The sequence below is a fragment of the Ahaetulla prasina genome, chromosome 8 (assembly GCF_028640845.1).
Source record: "Ahaetulla prasina isolate Xishuangbanna chromosome 8, ASM2864084v1, whole genome shotgun sequence".
Taxonomy (NCBI): Eukaryota; Metazoa; Chordata; class Lepidosauria; order Squamata; family Colubridae; genus Ahaetulla; species Ahaetulla prasina.
The window spans coordinates 73,292,791-73,309,341 of NC_080546.1; the positions used below are offsets into that span (position 1 = coordinate 73,292,791).

A 16,551-nucleotide genomic window follows, 5' to 3' on the forward strand; every position below is an offset into this window, starting at 1 on the left:
CCTGATGTTTGACTGTGTTATACAGTTCAAGATGGGATACTTTCAAGGCAGATACATCTTATTGAGTATCTCCTGAATTTTTAAGAACTTTAGACTGTGACTCACAGCCCTAATAAATGCATTTCAGATGCATTTCAGATGCATTAAGATGAATCAAGGTGCATCTTTCTACTTTCTGGCTGCCCCTCAAGGCAATGCTCATTTTTAAATCTTGTCAGTCTCAGAAATTATGCATTTAAACGCAAAGCGATTCGGCTCCTTAAAAAAAAAATCCTTGCTGCCACAAAAGGCACAGCTTTAGCACTTTGCAGCTAGTTGATCGGGGTTGGGGGTAGGGGTAGCGGAGGGGCCCACAATTCTTTTTTGGGGGGGGGATCTTAAGCCTTGCCTTTCAGTGCCAAACAAAAGACAGGACTTTCCATCACTTCCCTGCCTTGTTTGCATACGGGACAGAGATGGGCAAAACAGCAAAAGCGTAAACAGCTGCGAATGGGAGGAGGAAACGAGTAGCTGGAAAGAAGCGGGGCGGGGGGCATATATTTATTCTTCCTGGACTGAATCGGGGAAGGAAGTTTGGATCGTTGCTGGGGGAGAAAAAAAATCTCCAGTTCCACACAGGTTTTCCTTCCTGTTGTTTGCTTAGGGAATCGAAGAGGGGGGAGTGATAAAAGGAAGAGGCAGGGCAGGACAGAGTCGCGGGAGGGGGGACCCAGAGGGGAAGGCACTGACCACAACGTGCCCAACCAGTAGCCTTGCCTCCCGCGGTCATTAACCTTGCTGGGAAAAGCAAGGGAAGCTCCCCGGCAAGGCTTGTCATTCGGAGAATGTGAGCCAAGCCAAGAGACCACTGCAGACACGTTTCCGGCAAGCTGCTCCTTTCCCAGGCGAAGTGGGATTAAAAGAGCAGGGTCCCCTTGCCGTGCGCCCATCCGCCGACATGAGATTCCCGCAGCTCCTTTTGAGCTGGGTTTTGCTGCTGACGGGGTTGCTTCTGGTCAATGGACAGAGGCCAGGTAAGACTTGGTTGTGTGTGTGTGGGGAGGGGGGGTGTTTCTTGCCTGCCCGGTCAAGGGGAGAATAAACGGAGACAGTAGTCGGCGCTCCTTCTGCGCTCCGGCAGAGCGCCTACTGTCCGCTTCTGCTTCTTCTGCTCGTTGGACGATGGCAAATTTAGAAATCGTTCCGGCCACCTCTGATACCCGCGCGCGTATCTGCCTGGTGGGGTTTAAGCACGGGTGGGTAGATTTGCTTAGGCTGGTTAATTTTGTGTCTTGATCAAAATAAATTCACCCTAGAACTGGAAACTGGTCGGGTTTTAGATGTTCTGCTCAGCTTTAAGGTCGGTGGTTGCTATTTTATTAAAATGGAGCTTTTAAGAAAATATCTGAGCTACGTTAATGGCAATATACATAAGGGATTTTTCTGCCCGGAACCCTTAAGGGAACGTATATAAATTTTCATTTTAAAACAAAACAAAAAAAAAATTGCTGCAACGGCATGTAAATCTATAGTCGAAGTTCCTGATGTTTTGCAAGCTTTCTAACATTGATTAGAAATTACCTGTGTTTCTTCAGATAATATCTCCCAGGACTGCTTCCTAGGATGATTTAACCCTATTAGGCGGGCCAATATCACAGTGAGAAGTGACTTGATTTGAGCCTTTCATTTCATTTCATTTTGCTTATTCAAATTCACTGATGCTCTCTTGATTTGTATTGTGCTCATCTCAACAAATCAATCATAAAAAATAAATAAAAACCAGCAAAGGTAACATGTTTCAAATATATGGATTGTCTGACAGAATAAGCCAGCTCTGTAGCCCTCTGCTGACTTTCCAGCTTAAAAAATAAAAATAAAAAAATCAACAGTCCATTGACTTTTCAGAGGGGAGTTTAACAACCCTACAGCACTGAGTCTGGCAGGGTCTCCATGAACTCTAAATAAAACAGAGTTTGAAGTTGCACCCTTGAGGCTTCAGGGAGACAAGACTCCTTTAACGCCAGCTGGTGATAACTTACATTTCCAGTTCTCTTCGGCTGAAAGAGAGAAGAAAAACGGCAACAAGGCTGGGACTGGGGAGTCGGGGAAGGGATATTTTATTTATTTATTTATTTATTTTGTCACAACAATATATGAGTATCATACAAAAGATTATATAGTATATAAACATATATACGAGTAAATATTAGGAGGTATAAGCATATATATATATATATATATATATATATATATATATATATATATATATATATATATATATATATATATATATATATATATATATATATATATGAAGAAGAAAAAGAGAAACAATAGGACAGGAACCGTAGGCACGTTTGTGCTCTTATGCACGCCCCTTATGGTCCTCTTAGGAATGGGATGAGGTCAATAGTAGAAAGTTTTTGGTTAAAGCTTTTGGGATCATGGGAAGAGACCACAGAGTCAGGTAAAGTGTTCCAAGCACTGATGATTCTGTTACAGAAGTCATATTTTCTGCAATCTAGATTAAAGCGGTTAACATTAAGTTTAAATCTATTGGTTGCTCTTGTATTATTGCAATTAAAGCTGAAGTAATCTTTAACAGGAAGGACATTACAATAGATGATTCTGAGTTAAACTTAGGTCTTGTCGAAGGCAACGGAGTTCCAAGTTTTCTAAGCCTAGGATATTTAACTATTATACCACCACCACCCCCATTTCATGCACATGTTTCAACTCCTACCCTCAAAACGACGCTACAGAGCACTGCACACCAGAACAACTAGAAACAAGAACAGTTTCTTCCTGAATGCCATCCCTCTGCTAAACAAATAATTCCCTCAACACTGTCAAACTATTTACTGTCTGCACTACTATTAATCTTCTCATCGTTTCCATCACCCATCTCCTTCCACTTATGACTGTATGATTAACTTTGTTGCTTGTATCCTTACGATTTATATTGTTATTGATTGTTTCCTGTTTGCTTCTTTGTACCCTATGACTCTCATTAAGTGTTGTACCTTAGAATTCTTGATGAATATACATATTTTTATGTACACTGAGAGCATATGCATCAAGACAAATTCCTTGTGTGTCCAATCACACTTGGCCAATAATTCTATTCTATTCTATATTAAAAGCATTCCATTGCAGATGGACCAAGTTTGTTTTATTTTTCTACAGAAAAAGCAGAGCCATGTATGCATATTCTTCTTTTTAGATAGTTCCCCATAGATCTGATGAAATGGTCTGTGCTCCATAAAATATTAGGTAGCCGTAGCTGTAAATGATTATGGGATGTCACAAAACTTGTCCGTGTTTTTCAAAGGAACATATGATCCATAAATCCATTTGGTAGTCTGATCTGGCAAAACAGTTCTTTTAATAGGTAAGAGGAGAGAAAAGAGCCCTTTAGTCCGTCTATGTGTGTTACGTATGTGGGTGTGGAGATAGAGGGGAAAAAATACAGATAATAGAACAGAATAGAATAGAATAGAATAGAATTTTTTATTGGCCAAGTGTGATTGGACACACAAGGAATTTGTCTTGGTGCATATGCTCTCAGTGTACATAAAAGAAAAGATACGTTCATCAAGGTACAACATTTACAACACAATTGATGGTCAATATATCAATATAAATCATAAGGATTGCCTTATAATCCTTATAGATAGATAAACATTCACCTGTCACCTATATCACTGCACCTGTAACTGTCCAGGGGGTTGAAGAATTATTACAGTGGCTCTCTTGCTGTCCTCAGAATGTGATTTTAAAAAATGGTAAGATAGCAAATAGCAACAGCACTTAGACTTATGTACCGCTTCACAGTGCTTTACAGCCCTCTCTAAGCAGTTTTACAGAGTCAGCATTTTGCCCCCAACAACCTGGGTCCTCATTTTGCCCACCTCAGAAAGATGGAAGGCTGCATCAACCTTGAGCCTGGTGAGATTCGAACTGCCAAATTGCAGGCAGCTGGCAGCCAGCAGAAGTAGCCCGCAGTACTGCATTCTAACCACTGCGCCACCGTGGCTCAAGATGTCAGCCAAAAAAGTGCAATAGAAGTTCTGCCTGTTTTTTCTAAGGGCATCACATGCCCTGCAGACACTCTGGATAAAGGGCAAACCTACAAAGACCAGAACAGCAAGAAACATGATGTGGATTCATGTTCTACAGTCAAACTCCTGACCCAGAGGCCAGATGCATCACATGCTGGCCACACCCACGTCCACGCCCGGCTTAGCGAAGGGGGGAAAATTCCCCATACATCACGTGATGCCACAGTGATGATGTGAGTTTGACACCCCTGTTCTACAGGATGTTGGATCAAATTGCCACACTATTAGTATAGCCCAGCTAGCATTTGAAGTATGCTTGATTACGATGTGATGGAATTATTCTTGGCTTAGTTTCAAGCCTAGAGAAATATCAAAAAGTTCAAGCAATTGTTCATGCATGTTTACATTCTTGAAAGTAAAGTGTGTCCAACGGCTTAAGGAAAACTATTACATTTGGATTTAAGCTTTTCTTTGAATAACATGGCACAGCAGGCAGTAGCACCTAACTTGATGTTGGCCATCTATGAATTGCTAACAAGTCAGATGTGGCTAGTCTGTTGGAAGGAAGACCACCAGCAGACTCCAGGTATAATTTATCAAAAGAAATGGCAAACTTTTCCAAATTAGTGCCAAGAAAAAACCCCATAATGGTGTAGTCAAAAGGCATAAAGGTTTCCTAATTATTAATTAGGAATTAATTCCTTAATTATTTATATAAAGATAAAGAAACATTTAAGGAAGAGGTGGCTTAGGGGCTAGGACGTTGAGCTTGTCGATCAAAAAATCGGCAGCTCAGCAGTTTGAATCCCTAGTGCTGCCGTGTAACGGGCTGAGCTCTCGTTACTTGTCCCAGCTTCTGCCAACCTAGCAGTTTCGAAAGCACGTAAAAATGCAAGTAGAAAAAATAGGGACCACCTTTGATGGGAAGATAACAGCGTTCCGTGCGCCTTTGGCGTTGAGTCATGCCGGCCACATGACCACAGAGACATCTTCGGACAGCGCTGGCTCTTTGGCTTTGAAACGGAGATGAGCTCCGCCCCCTAGAGTCGGCAACGACTAGCACGTATGTGTGAGGGGAACCTTTACCTTTACCTTTAAAGAAACATTTTAATTACGCAATTCTCTTGAGAGAGGAGAAGTTAGCAGTTTATGATCATCCAGGCAAAACTGGGCATATTTCTGTCTTCATACAAGATTTTTTAGCACTTTGCAATGAATTTTGCTTTCCGCTTTCAATGGCTCATGGTACACCAGCATTTCTTAATTATTCTTCCTAAATGTTCAGATATGCTTTGCATGTATTAAAAAAAAATGGTCCCCTCTGAGGCAGACCATTATTATGAGGGGGCTGAAGCAGAAAGAATGAACAACTGTCTACTCATTGTTTTTCCAACTGTGAACAACTGTCTGCTCAATGCTTTTCCAACTGCATTGAGATGAGAAGCTGTTCATGCCTTAGGATATAATCCAACATTTCCCATTCTGGATCTTTCCAACATACTTTACATTTCATCCCCTGTCATCCACAGAAAAGAATACTGGCTAAGATTAATAGAGTTTCAGCCTAACACTCCGGGAAGGGATCAAACTGGAAAAGCTTGTAGTTTAGAAACTAAGCCAAAACAATTAGCAGGCTTAAGCCATTTATATTTTCAAAAAAAATATTTGAATTTATTTTACACAGTGTTGTTTTTTTATTCTTGCAATAAAATCAAAGAACACAATCCAGCCACACATGGCATCCTCTAAAGCTAATCCCATTGCATTATGCTAGCTATTTACTTTTTAAAGTTTTAGTTACATATCACGTACAGAATTATGTGGGAGTTGAACACCATGGGACATACTTTGGCGTATCCAGGCATTAATTATACCATAAGCTGCTTGCTGGCTCATGTATTTAAACAGCTGATGGATTTATACATTATGCTAGGCTTAACCAATGGTTTTATTATATGCAAGTATTTATAAAACACACACACATGCACCCCCATACTTTTGTAAGGTGAGTTTTGCTAGAGATAGCCTGTTATCTTAACAGGAAATTTGTCTTTGGACTTGGAACAAGCAGTTCCTTCTAAAATACTTTTGATAGCAAGCTGAAGTCACAGTTGCTTATAACTTGTGTTAATCCTAATATCACAATACTGACATCTCAATATTCTCTTTCCTGTCTTCCAGCTAACTTGGCCAACAGACGAAAACTACACAGACATCACTGTTCCCACAGGAGATGCATGCCCCTTCATTCCAGAGTGCCCTTCCCATGAGGTATTTCCCTGGGCTGGAATTAAATTTAGACAAGGAACAATCAACACCGATCTGGTAATGAAATCAGGTGCCATTAGAGTGCAACCATCAAAGGCTGCTCCCCTCATGTTGCCACTTGGAAGGGCTGGGTGGCTGGCTGGGTCCCCAAAATATTCCTCTTTGCAAATTACATTTCCGTTTTCAAAACTTTGTGGGTACAGGGTTGAGGGGGGGAGAGATTTGATTGACCCCAAACCACAAACAATTTCCTTTGGGCTGCTCCCATTGTGTTTTTATTTGCTCTGAAAATAGAGTAAGGAAGACAGCGGCGTACTGGGGGTAGGGTGGGGATGGGAATAAACTAAAGGGAGGAACAGAACAATAAAAGTACTTGTTTTATGTGAACCCCTGGGCATGGTTCCAAATGATTGAGTAGCACTGGGCTCTCTGTCAATTATTTCACTCTCTGAAGCTGTACAGAGAAAGAGACTCATTCGAAACCCTGCTGTCCTGTTGAAGCTTTCTACTCACCAAAGGCCAATATTTCCTCTTCCAATGAATCTGCAACTATCTCATCCCCTGTTAATGCAGAAATACAAATTTTATACAATATTTTTAAATAATAGCATTGGTTTATATGGATATTGGACAAATCTCCAAATGTTTGATTCCATAGACAAATGCTTAGAGCAGGATACATATGTAACCACGTAGCAGATGAAAGGCTAGCTTGAGAGGGCTGTCATTGAAAAGGACAAAATCATTTTGTGCTTTAACTTCAGGCCATACAAATATAGCAGCCGATATTTCTAGCTACATAGCACAGACCATCTCTGAAGTTTTAAAGGTCAACCTTATTAAATAATGTTTCTAAACAGATACTAGATGAAAAACCATAAGCAGAAGTAAATTTCTTTGCCTAGTTGGTCAGAGAATCGCATTTGGAGTTTTCTGTATTTATCATATATTGTTTCTCCAGTTTTGGAAACAAATTTTGGGATGAAGAGCTTTATTTAAAATCTTAAGTCCCTAAGGGAGGAACCTGGAATGCACCAGTGCTAACAAGCTAAGCAGTAAACTAATATTGTACTAGTTATTGAATGGCAATTTAACACATTTACATGTTATTTAGCAAATCATGCAAAACAATATTGATGGAACTTCTTTTCATCTGCTTCCTAGAGTTGTTTTTTTTCCCCCAATTGTGTCTAAATGCCTCAACCTATGTATGGACTATGTTAATGGAAATACTGTTACAGCAAATCCTTCATCTAATTAATTCCCTTATACTAGATTGTCAAAAACAAAGTGACATTCATTTTTTATTAAAAGACTAGGAATCTTGTGCTCTGTAGGTGTTGCTAAACTACAACTCCCAGTCACTATGGTGATTGTGAGGGATGTTGAAATTTGAAGTTCAGGAATATCTGGATCATTACAGATTTTAGTTCCAGAAAAGCTGAAATTTGCCGATGGTTCATCTATTCAAACTTTAAAGACTGAAACTATAGATCTGGATAGGGCTAAGTGGTAATTAAATTTAATATCTAAGTCCCCAGAACTTAGACACACATTTAATTTAGGTGTCAACTCTTTGTGGCCCGTGACAGCCACTCCTGAGGCGTTTTGTTCAGAGAGGTCACTGGCAAGCGGTTGCCATGAGGACCTGGGAGCACTTTAAATTTTAGATTGCATTCTAGCAATTTATAAGGCTAAACTCACGAACCCAGTTGGGGTCCTGCAGCTTAAATAATGGAAAGTGCAAAGAAGCAGGACTGCATTCTGTGACAGCATATAAATGCAAACAGTCCAGAAGGATAGAATTAGGACATACTAGAGCAAGGATCAAAAGAATGCTAAGCTCTTTTCTCAAGGAAGCATCCCATTTACAGATGAATAAAACATGTGGTCAAACACTTTGCATCTGGAAACTTCTTTTGTTATATGTAGGCAACTACGCAGCCTTTGATACTCTAGCTGTAATAAATAATTTTTTTAAAAAATTAGAGGGGTTGTTGTAATCCCTGTCATTTCTCCTAAAGGCTCTTTAGAACCAGTAGGACCAACCTCTGAGTAGTTTTAAGTGGTTTTAAGTTATCTTTAAAGGAATGTTTGCTTTTTCTAGGCACTTAAAGGCAAACCAAGCACTTTATTTAGCCAGTGGCCTCTACCCCTTTGAATTCTGTCTGTCACAGGATTGGGAGAAAACGGCATAGCAGAAACCTTTGCTATGTATATGTACCTCCTGAGTACATATGTGACTTTACATGGTTTGTTTGTTTTTTCTTATTTAGTTGTATTTATTTGCAGAATTAGTGAATCACTTTTCTGCCTTAGAGGGAAATGAGATTCTAGATCTTGGATGTAAGAGTCCATAAATGGCAGCAAAATGATTCAGAGAATTTTAGCTCCTGGGTGTCATCTAGCAGTTGCATGGATTATTGAAGCCCAGATCTGGTGATGGAAGCTGCTTCATGTATCATACTGCTTCAGTAGCAAGTAATCTGGGGTACTGCAGAAGCTGCCAAACTACAGTTTCCAGCAGGTCCATCCAGTGTTGTCCTTGATGAAGAAAGCTGAGAACTGGTTCCTGCTCCTAAGTCTGGGTTTGCTTATTGAGAAAATCACTGTGAGATCACAAAACATGCTATGCCATCAATGTTTCACTAGCCCTACCCAAGCAAATCAGATAATTGATTTACCTTTTCTAAACCTGTTAACTGATACAATATAAATGTTTAGATTGAGGAAGGCAGTGGATATTTCTTCTGTTCCAAAGCAAACGCCAGTGGGAGCTTTTCCCCCAAGAAAGTAAAACATGAATACCTTCTTAAACAAAAAATTAATTTATCACATGTAAATGTTCGTTCATCGCGTCCTAGGGTGGAAATAAGAAATATATTTCAAAGCTGCCTCTGCACTGTCCATTACTTTTTCCTTGATCCAGTTTAGTTAGACCATTAGAATTTAAATGATAGGAGATCAAACAAAGCAATTAGGGCTTAGGCTTATCTTGGGGTTAAATTCAATTCGTGGCAGATTAGGAGACTGGTGGTGTCAGCAGAAGAATATCTAGCCAAAGGAATTACATCTGTTCACTCACCACATAAAATGTAGTCACATTGTGGAATTTAGATGGAAGGAGAAGCCTTGGGCCATTCCTGCAAAAGTGATTCAATCATCTCTTTCCTGCACATCCAGCACTTCCTGAAGTCTTTAATGTGCATTGAAATATAATGCATGTGAGTTATTGTTGAAGACCTGGGTGATAAAAATGCACTTAGCTGGACTTTTTTCCCCTTCCCTACATACCCATTTATAGAACAGCTATTTGTAAAACTGAAAGCTATTTTGTAGCTAGTTCCATTTATGGAGCTGCTTGCTTGTAATAAGAGGCAGGGAACAGAAGTACATGCTCTTAACTATCACTTTGTCTATGGTACATCAATTGAAGGAAGGATTTAATAGAGTCAATGTTTCTAATGTATTTCTAAACTTTCTATGTTGTAAACCAGTGAAAGGCAGCCTGAGACTCTACAGCTAGTTATGGCTTGATCCCTATTTTGGTTGGTCTAGGACAGGGGTCTGCAAATTTGGCTCTTTTAAGATTTGTGGACTTCAACGCCCAGAGTTCCTCAGCCAGCAATGCTGGCTAAGGAACTCTGGGAGTTGAAGTCCACAAGTCTTAAAAGAGCCAAGTTTGCAGACCCCTGGTCTAGGACAATTTGCCACAGTCAACTCACCATGCTCAACTCGCTGCAGCTAACCTCTCACAGCCAACTTGTTGTGGCCAATTCGCCATGGGACAAGAGCAGGGGTGAAAGCCAGCAGGTTCTGACAGGTTCTGGAGAACCGGTAGTGGACATTTTGAGCACTTCGGAGAACCGGTAGCGGACATTTTGAGTAGTTCAGAGAACCAGCAAATACCACCTCTGGCTGGCCCCAGAGTGGGGTGGGAATGGAGATTTTGCAATCTCCTACCCCAGGAGTAGGGAGGGAATGGGGATTTTGTAGTATCCTTCCCCGGAGTATGGTGGAGATGGAGATTTTGCAGTATCCTTCCCCTGCCATGCCCACCAAGCCACATCACACCCAGAAAGCCACACTCACTAAACTGGTAGTAAAAAAAATTAGATTTCACCATTGGACAAGAGTAACACTAATATCAAATAAATGGTGGAATAGAATCATTAAAGAAAGAATGCAAAGGAAGGACAAAATGAAATATGAATGATACAAATTAAAGTAATTTCTTAATTATTTTAAATAATTAAATCGAATTGTTAAGCGGTCCCATGGCAAGTAAGTTGGCCATGAGGAGTTGGTTTTGGCCAGTTGTCTCATTCAATGTTTTGGTAGCCCTTGGATTCTCTCTCATTGAAATTCCAAGATAAAACTAAACGATATAAAGCAAGGAGATGAGCTGCATTTGGAATCACTTGTAGAACTTAAAGCAGAGAATAATAGGGTTGGAAGGCCCTGTAGAAGTCTTCTAGTCCAATCCTATGCCCTTGGCAGGAGATCATATACCATTCCAGACAAATAGCTGTCCAATCTCATCTTGAAACCTACACCCACACAAATTCTAGAGGCAAGCTATTCTACTGATTAATTGTTCTCATGATCAGGAAATTTCTTAATTCTAGGTTAGATATCTCTTTAGTTAATTTTTTTTAATTTGTATTGTAGACATACAACATTCACAAAATCTGTTTATATGTTTTAAAACTGACCATTCGGGTGTTACTGTTGTTTCTTAAGGCTATTATAGCAAACTTTCCCAGTTCCCAGCCTAGAGCTCCAGATGTGTTGAGACTGCAACACTCACACTGGCTGGGTTGTAGCCGAGTATAACTGTCAGGAATCAAAAAGGAAGGGCAAGGCCATACAAAAGTAACATACATTTAAAGTTGATTATTAAGAGAATTAATATATAATTATAGTATCCCATTTCCAATGACAGTTCATGTAGCTCTGGGCTATATTTCTTATTAACTACTTAGAAATAAAAGGGATGCAATAGGAGTTTTGGGGGAAGAAAGATGTTACATGCCTACATAAAAGTTATTGGGACTGAATCTAATTTAGACTAGCTTAATATCAAGGAACATCTTTTTGGTGTACTTTGATCAGTCTCTGTCTAAGGAAAATATTTAAGATTTAATGAGAAAAAAACCCCAGTTGAGCTCTAATGTATTCAATTATCGCACTGGCCTAATTTTAAGAATTTAGATGTTTCTCTGGTAGACATTTTTATTACAGCAGATTTATCACTTGTCTTAAAAATCCTGATCTGCAGTCTAATGTAAATAGATTCCCCTCTGTTCCTTAACAAGTAATTGAAAGCCAATAAATTATATTTTTACCAAACCACTGTATACCCGCCCAGCTTATATTTTCTCTATATGCTTATGCATATAATGTAAAATGCTTATTGGACAGGAAGATCAACACAGTTCTACTGATTCCACCGGACAATTCTTTATTTTTTATTTCTTTATTTATTATCTTTTTATTTTTATTTTATTTTTTCTATGAAGTTTATAATATTAGCATTATATAATACCAGATAATTATATCTTATTTTGTATAGGATCAAGAATCTCCTGGGATGGAAGTTGCCAATATTTTTTTTTTAAAAAAAATGCATAAATTAAATAGTGGTATAATTCAGAAAGATTATGGTACAAGTGCATATGAAACAAGATTCAGCAGGCACCGAAAAACACATCCACCATTCATGTTGTCCATCCTCTATCCAGGGGTGAAATGCTCCTGGTTCTGACTGGATCTCGCAATCCGGTAGCGATCGTGGCCGGTGGTTTGGCATTCCGGTAGCGATGGCAGAGCAAAGCTCCACTCACCCGCCCGGGTGTCATTACTTCCTGGTTTTAATCAAGAAGTAATGTGTTTTTTACCTTCTGCGCATGCACAGAAGGTTTGCACATTGCACAGAAGGTCTGCACGCACATGTGATGCGTGTGCACTTTCGAACCAGTAAGGATGGTAAGTAGATTTCACCCCTGCCTCTATCTGACTGCAATGGACTGCCTAGCATAGCAGAAAAGAGGATAGGTAAAGGTAAAGGTTCCCCTCACACATATGTGCTAGTCATTCCCGACTCTAGGGGGCGGTGCTCATCTCCGTTTCAAAGCTGAACAGCCAGTGCTGTCCGAAGACGTCTCCGTGGTCATGTGGCCAGCATGACTAAATGCCAAAGGCACACGGAACGCTGTTACCTTCCCATCAAAGGTGTCCCTATTTTTCTACTTGCATTTTTTACATGCTTTCGAACTGCCAGCTTGGCAGAAGCTGGGACAAGTAACGGGAGTTCCGCGGCACTAGGGATTCAAACCGCTGAACTGCCGACCTTTTGATCGACAAGCTCAGCATCTTAGCCACTGAGCCACTGCATCCCTGAAAAGAGGATAGGGAGAGCCTATATGCATGTAAAAATGCCATTTTTGTTTTGTGTCTGGGTTTTAAAATGGGTTCTGAATTTCAGGTGTCAAAATTTATTCTAAGCGCCATACATCAGAGCACCAAAAGGTGCTCTAATCACCTTCTTCCTTTTGCCCAGTTCTTTTATTAAATGATGGAATTCCTACTGGAGAATAAAGTTGCATGTAATTGGGTAGAGACAATTTAGCTGACCGTATATAAATAATATGTTTCTTGTAAGGATAAATCTAAGGTATGGGTTTTTACAGATAGAAAATTAAGTCAGAGCAGAAGTGACAAGATGTTAAAATCACAGAGGGCTCCAAATGCATCTTTCCTTCCCAACAAACAAGCAAAGTCTTTTGGACATGTTGCAGTTTAGATGTTTATTCAGTATTACCCTTCCAAAGGCTCTTACTTCAGCACAGCTAGACTTGTAGGCTCCTCTTGAGCATCCACACAAGAAAATTCTGTTTGACTAAAGTACCAATTTAACTACTGGCTAAACATACCGAGGCAAATGTATCCTGTTTGCTGAGTTTTAATCACTTGGTCCAAGGAAACAGGTGGATCACACCTCCTCTATATTCCCATAGGACTCAGCTTTCCAGATGACAGTACAATTGAGCGACGACTTTTATCTCTTAGCTATTTTTTTTACACAGCAATAAGCTACATAATACAAAGTTGTGCAGAACAAATCTTAAAACAATGAAAACACCTGGGGTAACATCTATTTCCAGCACAATATTTTCCCAAACATTTCCAAACAAGCAGATCTGGTAGAATATCCCAAAAGGTACTTTTTTTCAAAAGGCAACTGGGTTTTCTTTTATTCCTCATTCAAGAAGCTTCTTCAGTTCTGAACTGAAGAATCTTGGATGAGAAACAGGGGGAAAAAAGTCTAGTTGCCTTTTGAAAAAGCACCTTTGGGACAACCATGACCTGGATGACTGTGAATCTCCACGGCATAGATGATTTAGTAGGATATTTAGTGAGGAATCTGTTCTACAGACAATCAAACTTTTTTTTCCATGACCAGAACTAAATCAACCTATTAAGATTTTGCAATAAATTAAAGCGGTCCCAAATTCTTCCCTGAATTTCATGTAACTTGTCAGCTGCTATGTGTACAATCTGAAGCAGCAATATGATTTTGCAGTGCAGACTTTCAACATTTTAATGTTGCATTTGCTCATGGTGTTTTCTAGTTCTGCTATGGACTAAGTAACTCTGTTCTATATTTTATAATGATTCATCTTCACTATATTACTAGGTTTCTTTTTTCAAAGGGAGGGAAGAATTACCCCCTACAAATCTACAAACAAATGTTGTTTTCCTGAAGTATGCCTTCCTTGATTATTTATTATCATGATCTGACTACAGTTGCATAAATTTAATGTTAATAATATTTTTATGGACCATCTCAGTATGACAATTTTAAATCCAGTCTCGTTCTCTTTTCTCTATAAAATAGTTCCTTCAAAATGCTGAGAAAAAGAATTAAGCACAGAAGTCCAGATGACATTTTGATAATGGCACAGTTATAATCTACAGAGATATCCCATAAGCCATCATCAGGAACCATAGAGAAATCATGAGAAAACTGTTGGAGCAGGTTTTCCTGGAGCTTGGGGATGCTTTAAGAAGGAAGAAACAATTATCAACCAAAAGATCTTATCTAGAAGCACTGGAGAATCATCGGTGCGGTATACTCACCACTTTTCTTGGCATGTCAACATAGCAATCTAGTAGTCAGAAAGCAAACATTGCAATGTTAGACAAATTATGTCCTTGAAAAAGCTTTTGCTGTATTAAGTGTCACGTACTTGTGTATCTTTTAACACTCTTATTAAAAATATGCAAGAATGAAATTAGTATTTGACAAACAGTATTACTGCTTAAAGCCACAATTATTTAATTAGTTTCACAATTGCTTGAAGATCAGGTTGCTTTGTTTTATTCCTGTTGTGTTCAAAAAATTCTCAGGCCACCACTCCTTAGTATCTCGGCCTACCATTCCAGAATTTCCAACTGCAGCATGTCAACAAATACCAGGTTAGACAATCTGGCTATTTTTGAAAGAGGAATTACTCAAATATTAACTAAAATTAACAGAAAAGGCTTACAAGCATGTTTGAACCTTAAAAATCACTTATACCAGTGGAAATGCACTGTGTGATCAGGCTTTGTGTGATCAAGATACTTATCAATATTGTAATGTATATCTTGCCATAAAGTAGTCCTTGATACATTTTTAGCAATTTTAACACTACAATCAATTTAGATCATATATTGTGATTCAATAATTTCTTAAAGCATGTTTGTAACTGTATATGTTGTACAAAATGTATTTCAAATAGTACTGTCACATTAAATATTCATGTATCTTTTCACATTTTTGTATGCTGTATATTGGAATCATCCACTTTCACAGAGATGTGAAATCTTTGCTTCATTTCTTTTTAATTTACAGAAGGGATCAATATAAACAGTAATGATATATCTACCTAAGTAAAAATATACATTAAACTATTCTTTTTTAAAATGTTAAGCCAAAACTATTACTAGAATTTAATCAGATAATGGCACATTAAAGAAATTGTAGATTTCCAGTTCTAGCAGAATAAGAATTATACAGCTTTCTTTGGCAAGAACTACTGAAATTAAAGATCAATATTTTTAAATATCAGTGTGTTATGTTGTGTTCCTATTACAACGATTTAATAACTGTTAAAGCTTCAAATAGGTCAAAGGGATACATTTTTAAATGTGAAAATAACTAAACATCAGTCAAAGGCATTTAAAATGTATAGATTCCTTCAAAAGTAAATAGGAATGGGAGTGAGAAAACATAAAATACTTTGAAGTCCTTTAGGCAAAAATAGACATCAAATACTTAAATGATATGTGAAATGTCATGTTGCTTCAAAACCTTTATTGCAACTAAGCCACAAATGATTTGCTTCTTCCTACAAAACCATTTTTCCAAGCAAGAAATGTTTATATGCAGTTTTTATTATCTTGCATTTCTTTGCCTGATATTTGGCATTGGGTTCTTAGGTCCTCCTTTGCCCTGATAGATTCTGCTGCCCAAACTGAGAAACGAAGGAGAGTTGCTGACAGTCCCTCTATTTTGTGATGCCATGGGAATGGGTTTAAGAGTGAGTGGTCCCTATAGGGGCTCCTCTTGGTTGGAATAGCCTCCCTCCTCCCCAATTGAGGATGCTTTCCATTATTCTCATGGACTTCTGAAGTCCTGCAAACATCTGGCTTTTCCAATTGATTTTGTGTTGAAGCATGAGTAATTTTAGTCTCTATTAATTACAATTAAATAAAGGTTCCCCTCGCACATACATGCTAGTCGTTGCTGACTCTAGGGGGCAGTGCTCATCTCCATTTCAAAGCCGAAGAGCCAGCGCTGTCCGAAGACGTCTCCGTGGTCATGTGGCAAGCACGACTCAACTCCAAAGGCGCACAGAACGCTGTTACCTTCCCACCAAAGGTGGTCCCTATTTTTTTCTACTTGCATTTTTACTTGCTTTCGAAACTGCTAGGTTGGAAGAAGCTGGGACAAGTAACGGGAGCTCACCCCGTTACACGGCAGCACTAGGGATTCGAACCGCCAAGCTGCCAACTTTTCGATCGACAAGCTCAACGTCCTAGCCTCTGAGCCACCGCATCCCTTAATTACAGTTAACCATTATGAATTGTATCTATATTTGAACTGTGTACATGGCTTAATGTCTGCTTCCAGACTGAGGTAGTAAATATATTGCAGGGAAGGAGGATGGGGCTGGGAGGGGGACTGGTGGAAGGA

The 16,551-nt window shown here is 39.1% G+C and overlaps 1 protein-coding gene across 2 annotated transcripts; it reads left to right on the forward strand.

Annotated features, from left to right (window-relative positions):
• Window positions 1-590: 590 nt before the first annotated feature.
• Window positions 591-14,883, forward strand: APELA (apelin receptor early endogenous ligand). Of its 2 annotated transcripts, none has more exons than XR_009156370.1 (3): window positions 591-1,013; window positions 6,222-6,365; window positions 14,209-14,883. XR_009156370.1 is itself a non-coding variant. In XM_058193618.1 (3 exons), the coding sequence occupies exons 1-2, from the start codon at window positions 938-940 to the stop codon at window positions 6,308-6,310; spliced, it is 165 nt and encodes a 54-aa protein (XP_058049601.1). In that variant the 5' UTR covers window positions 593-937; the 3' UTR covers window position 6,311; window positions 14,209-14,883. The 2 variants fall into 2 exon arrangements, 1 of the variants encoding a protein (XP_058049601.1); XM_058193618.1 differs by having other exon boundaries at window positions 593-1,013; window positions 6,222-6,311.
• The last annotated feature ends 1,668 nt before the right edge of the window (window positions 14,884-16,551 follow it).

Coding starts and splice junctions, on each gene's coding strand:
- APELA (XM_058193618.1), top strand. CDS start 938: ATGAGATTCCCGCAGCTCCTTTTGAGCTGGGTTTTGCTGCTGACGGGG. Junction 1,014..6,221: donor GGTCAATGGACAGAGGCCAG/GTAAGACTTGGT, acceptor CCTGTCTTCCAG/CTAACTTGGCCAACAGACGA.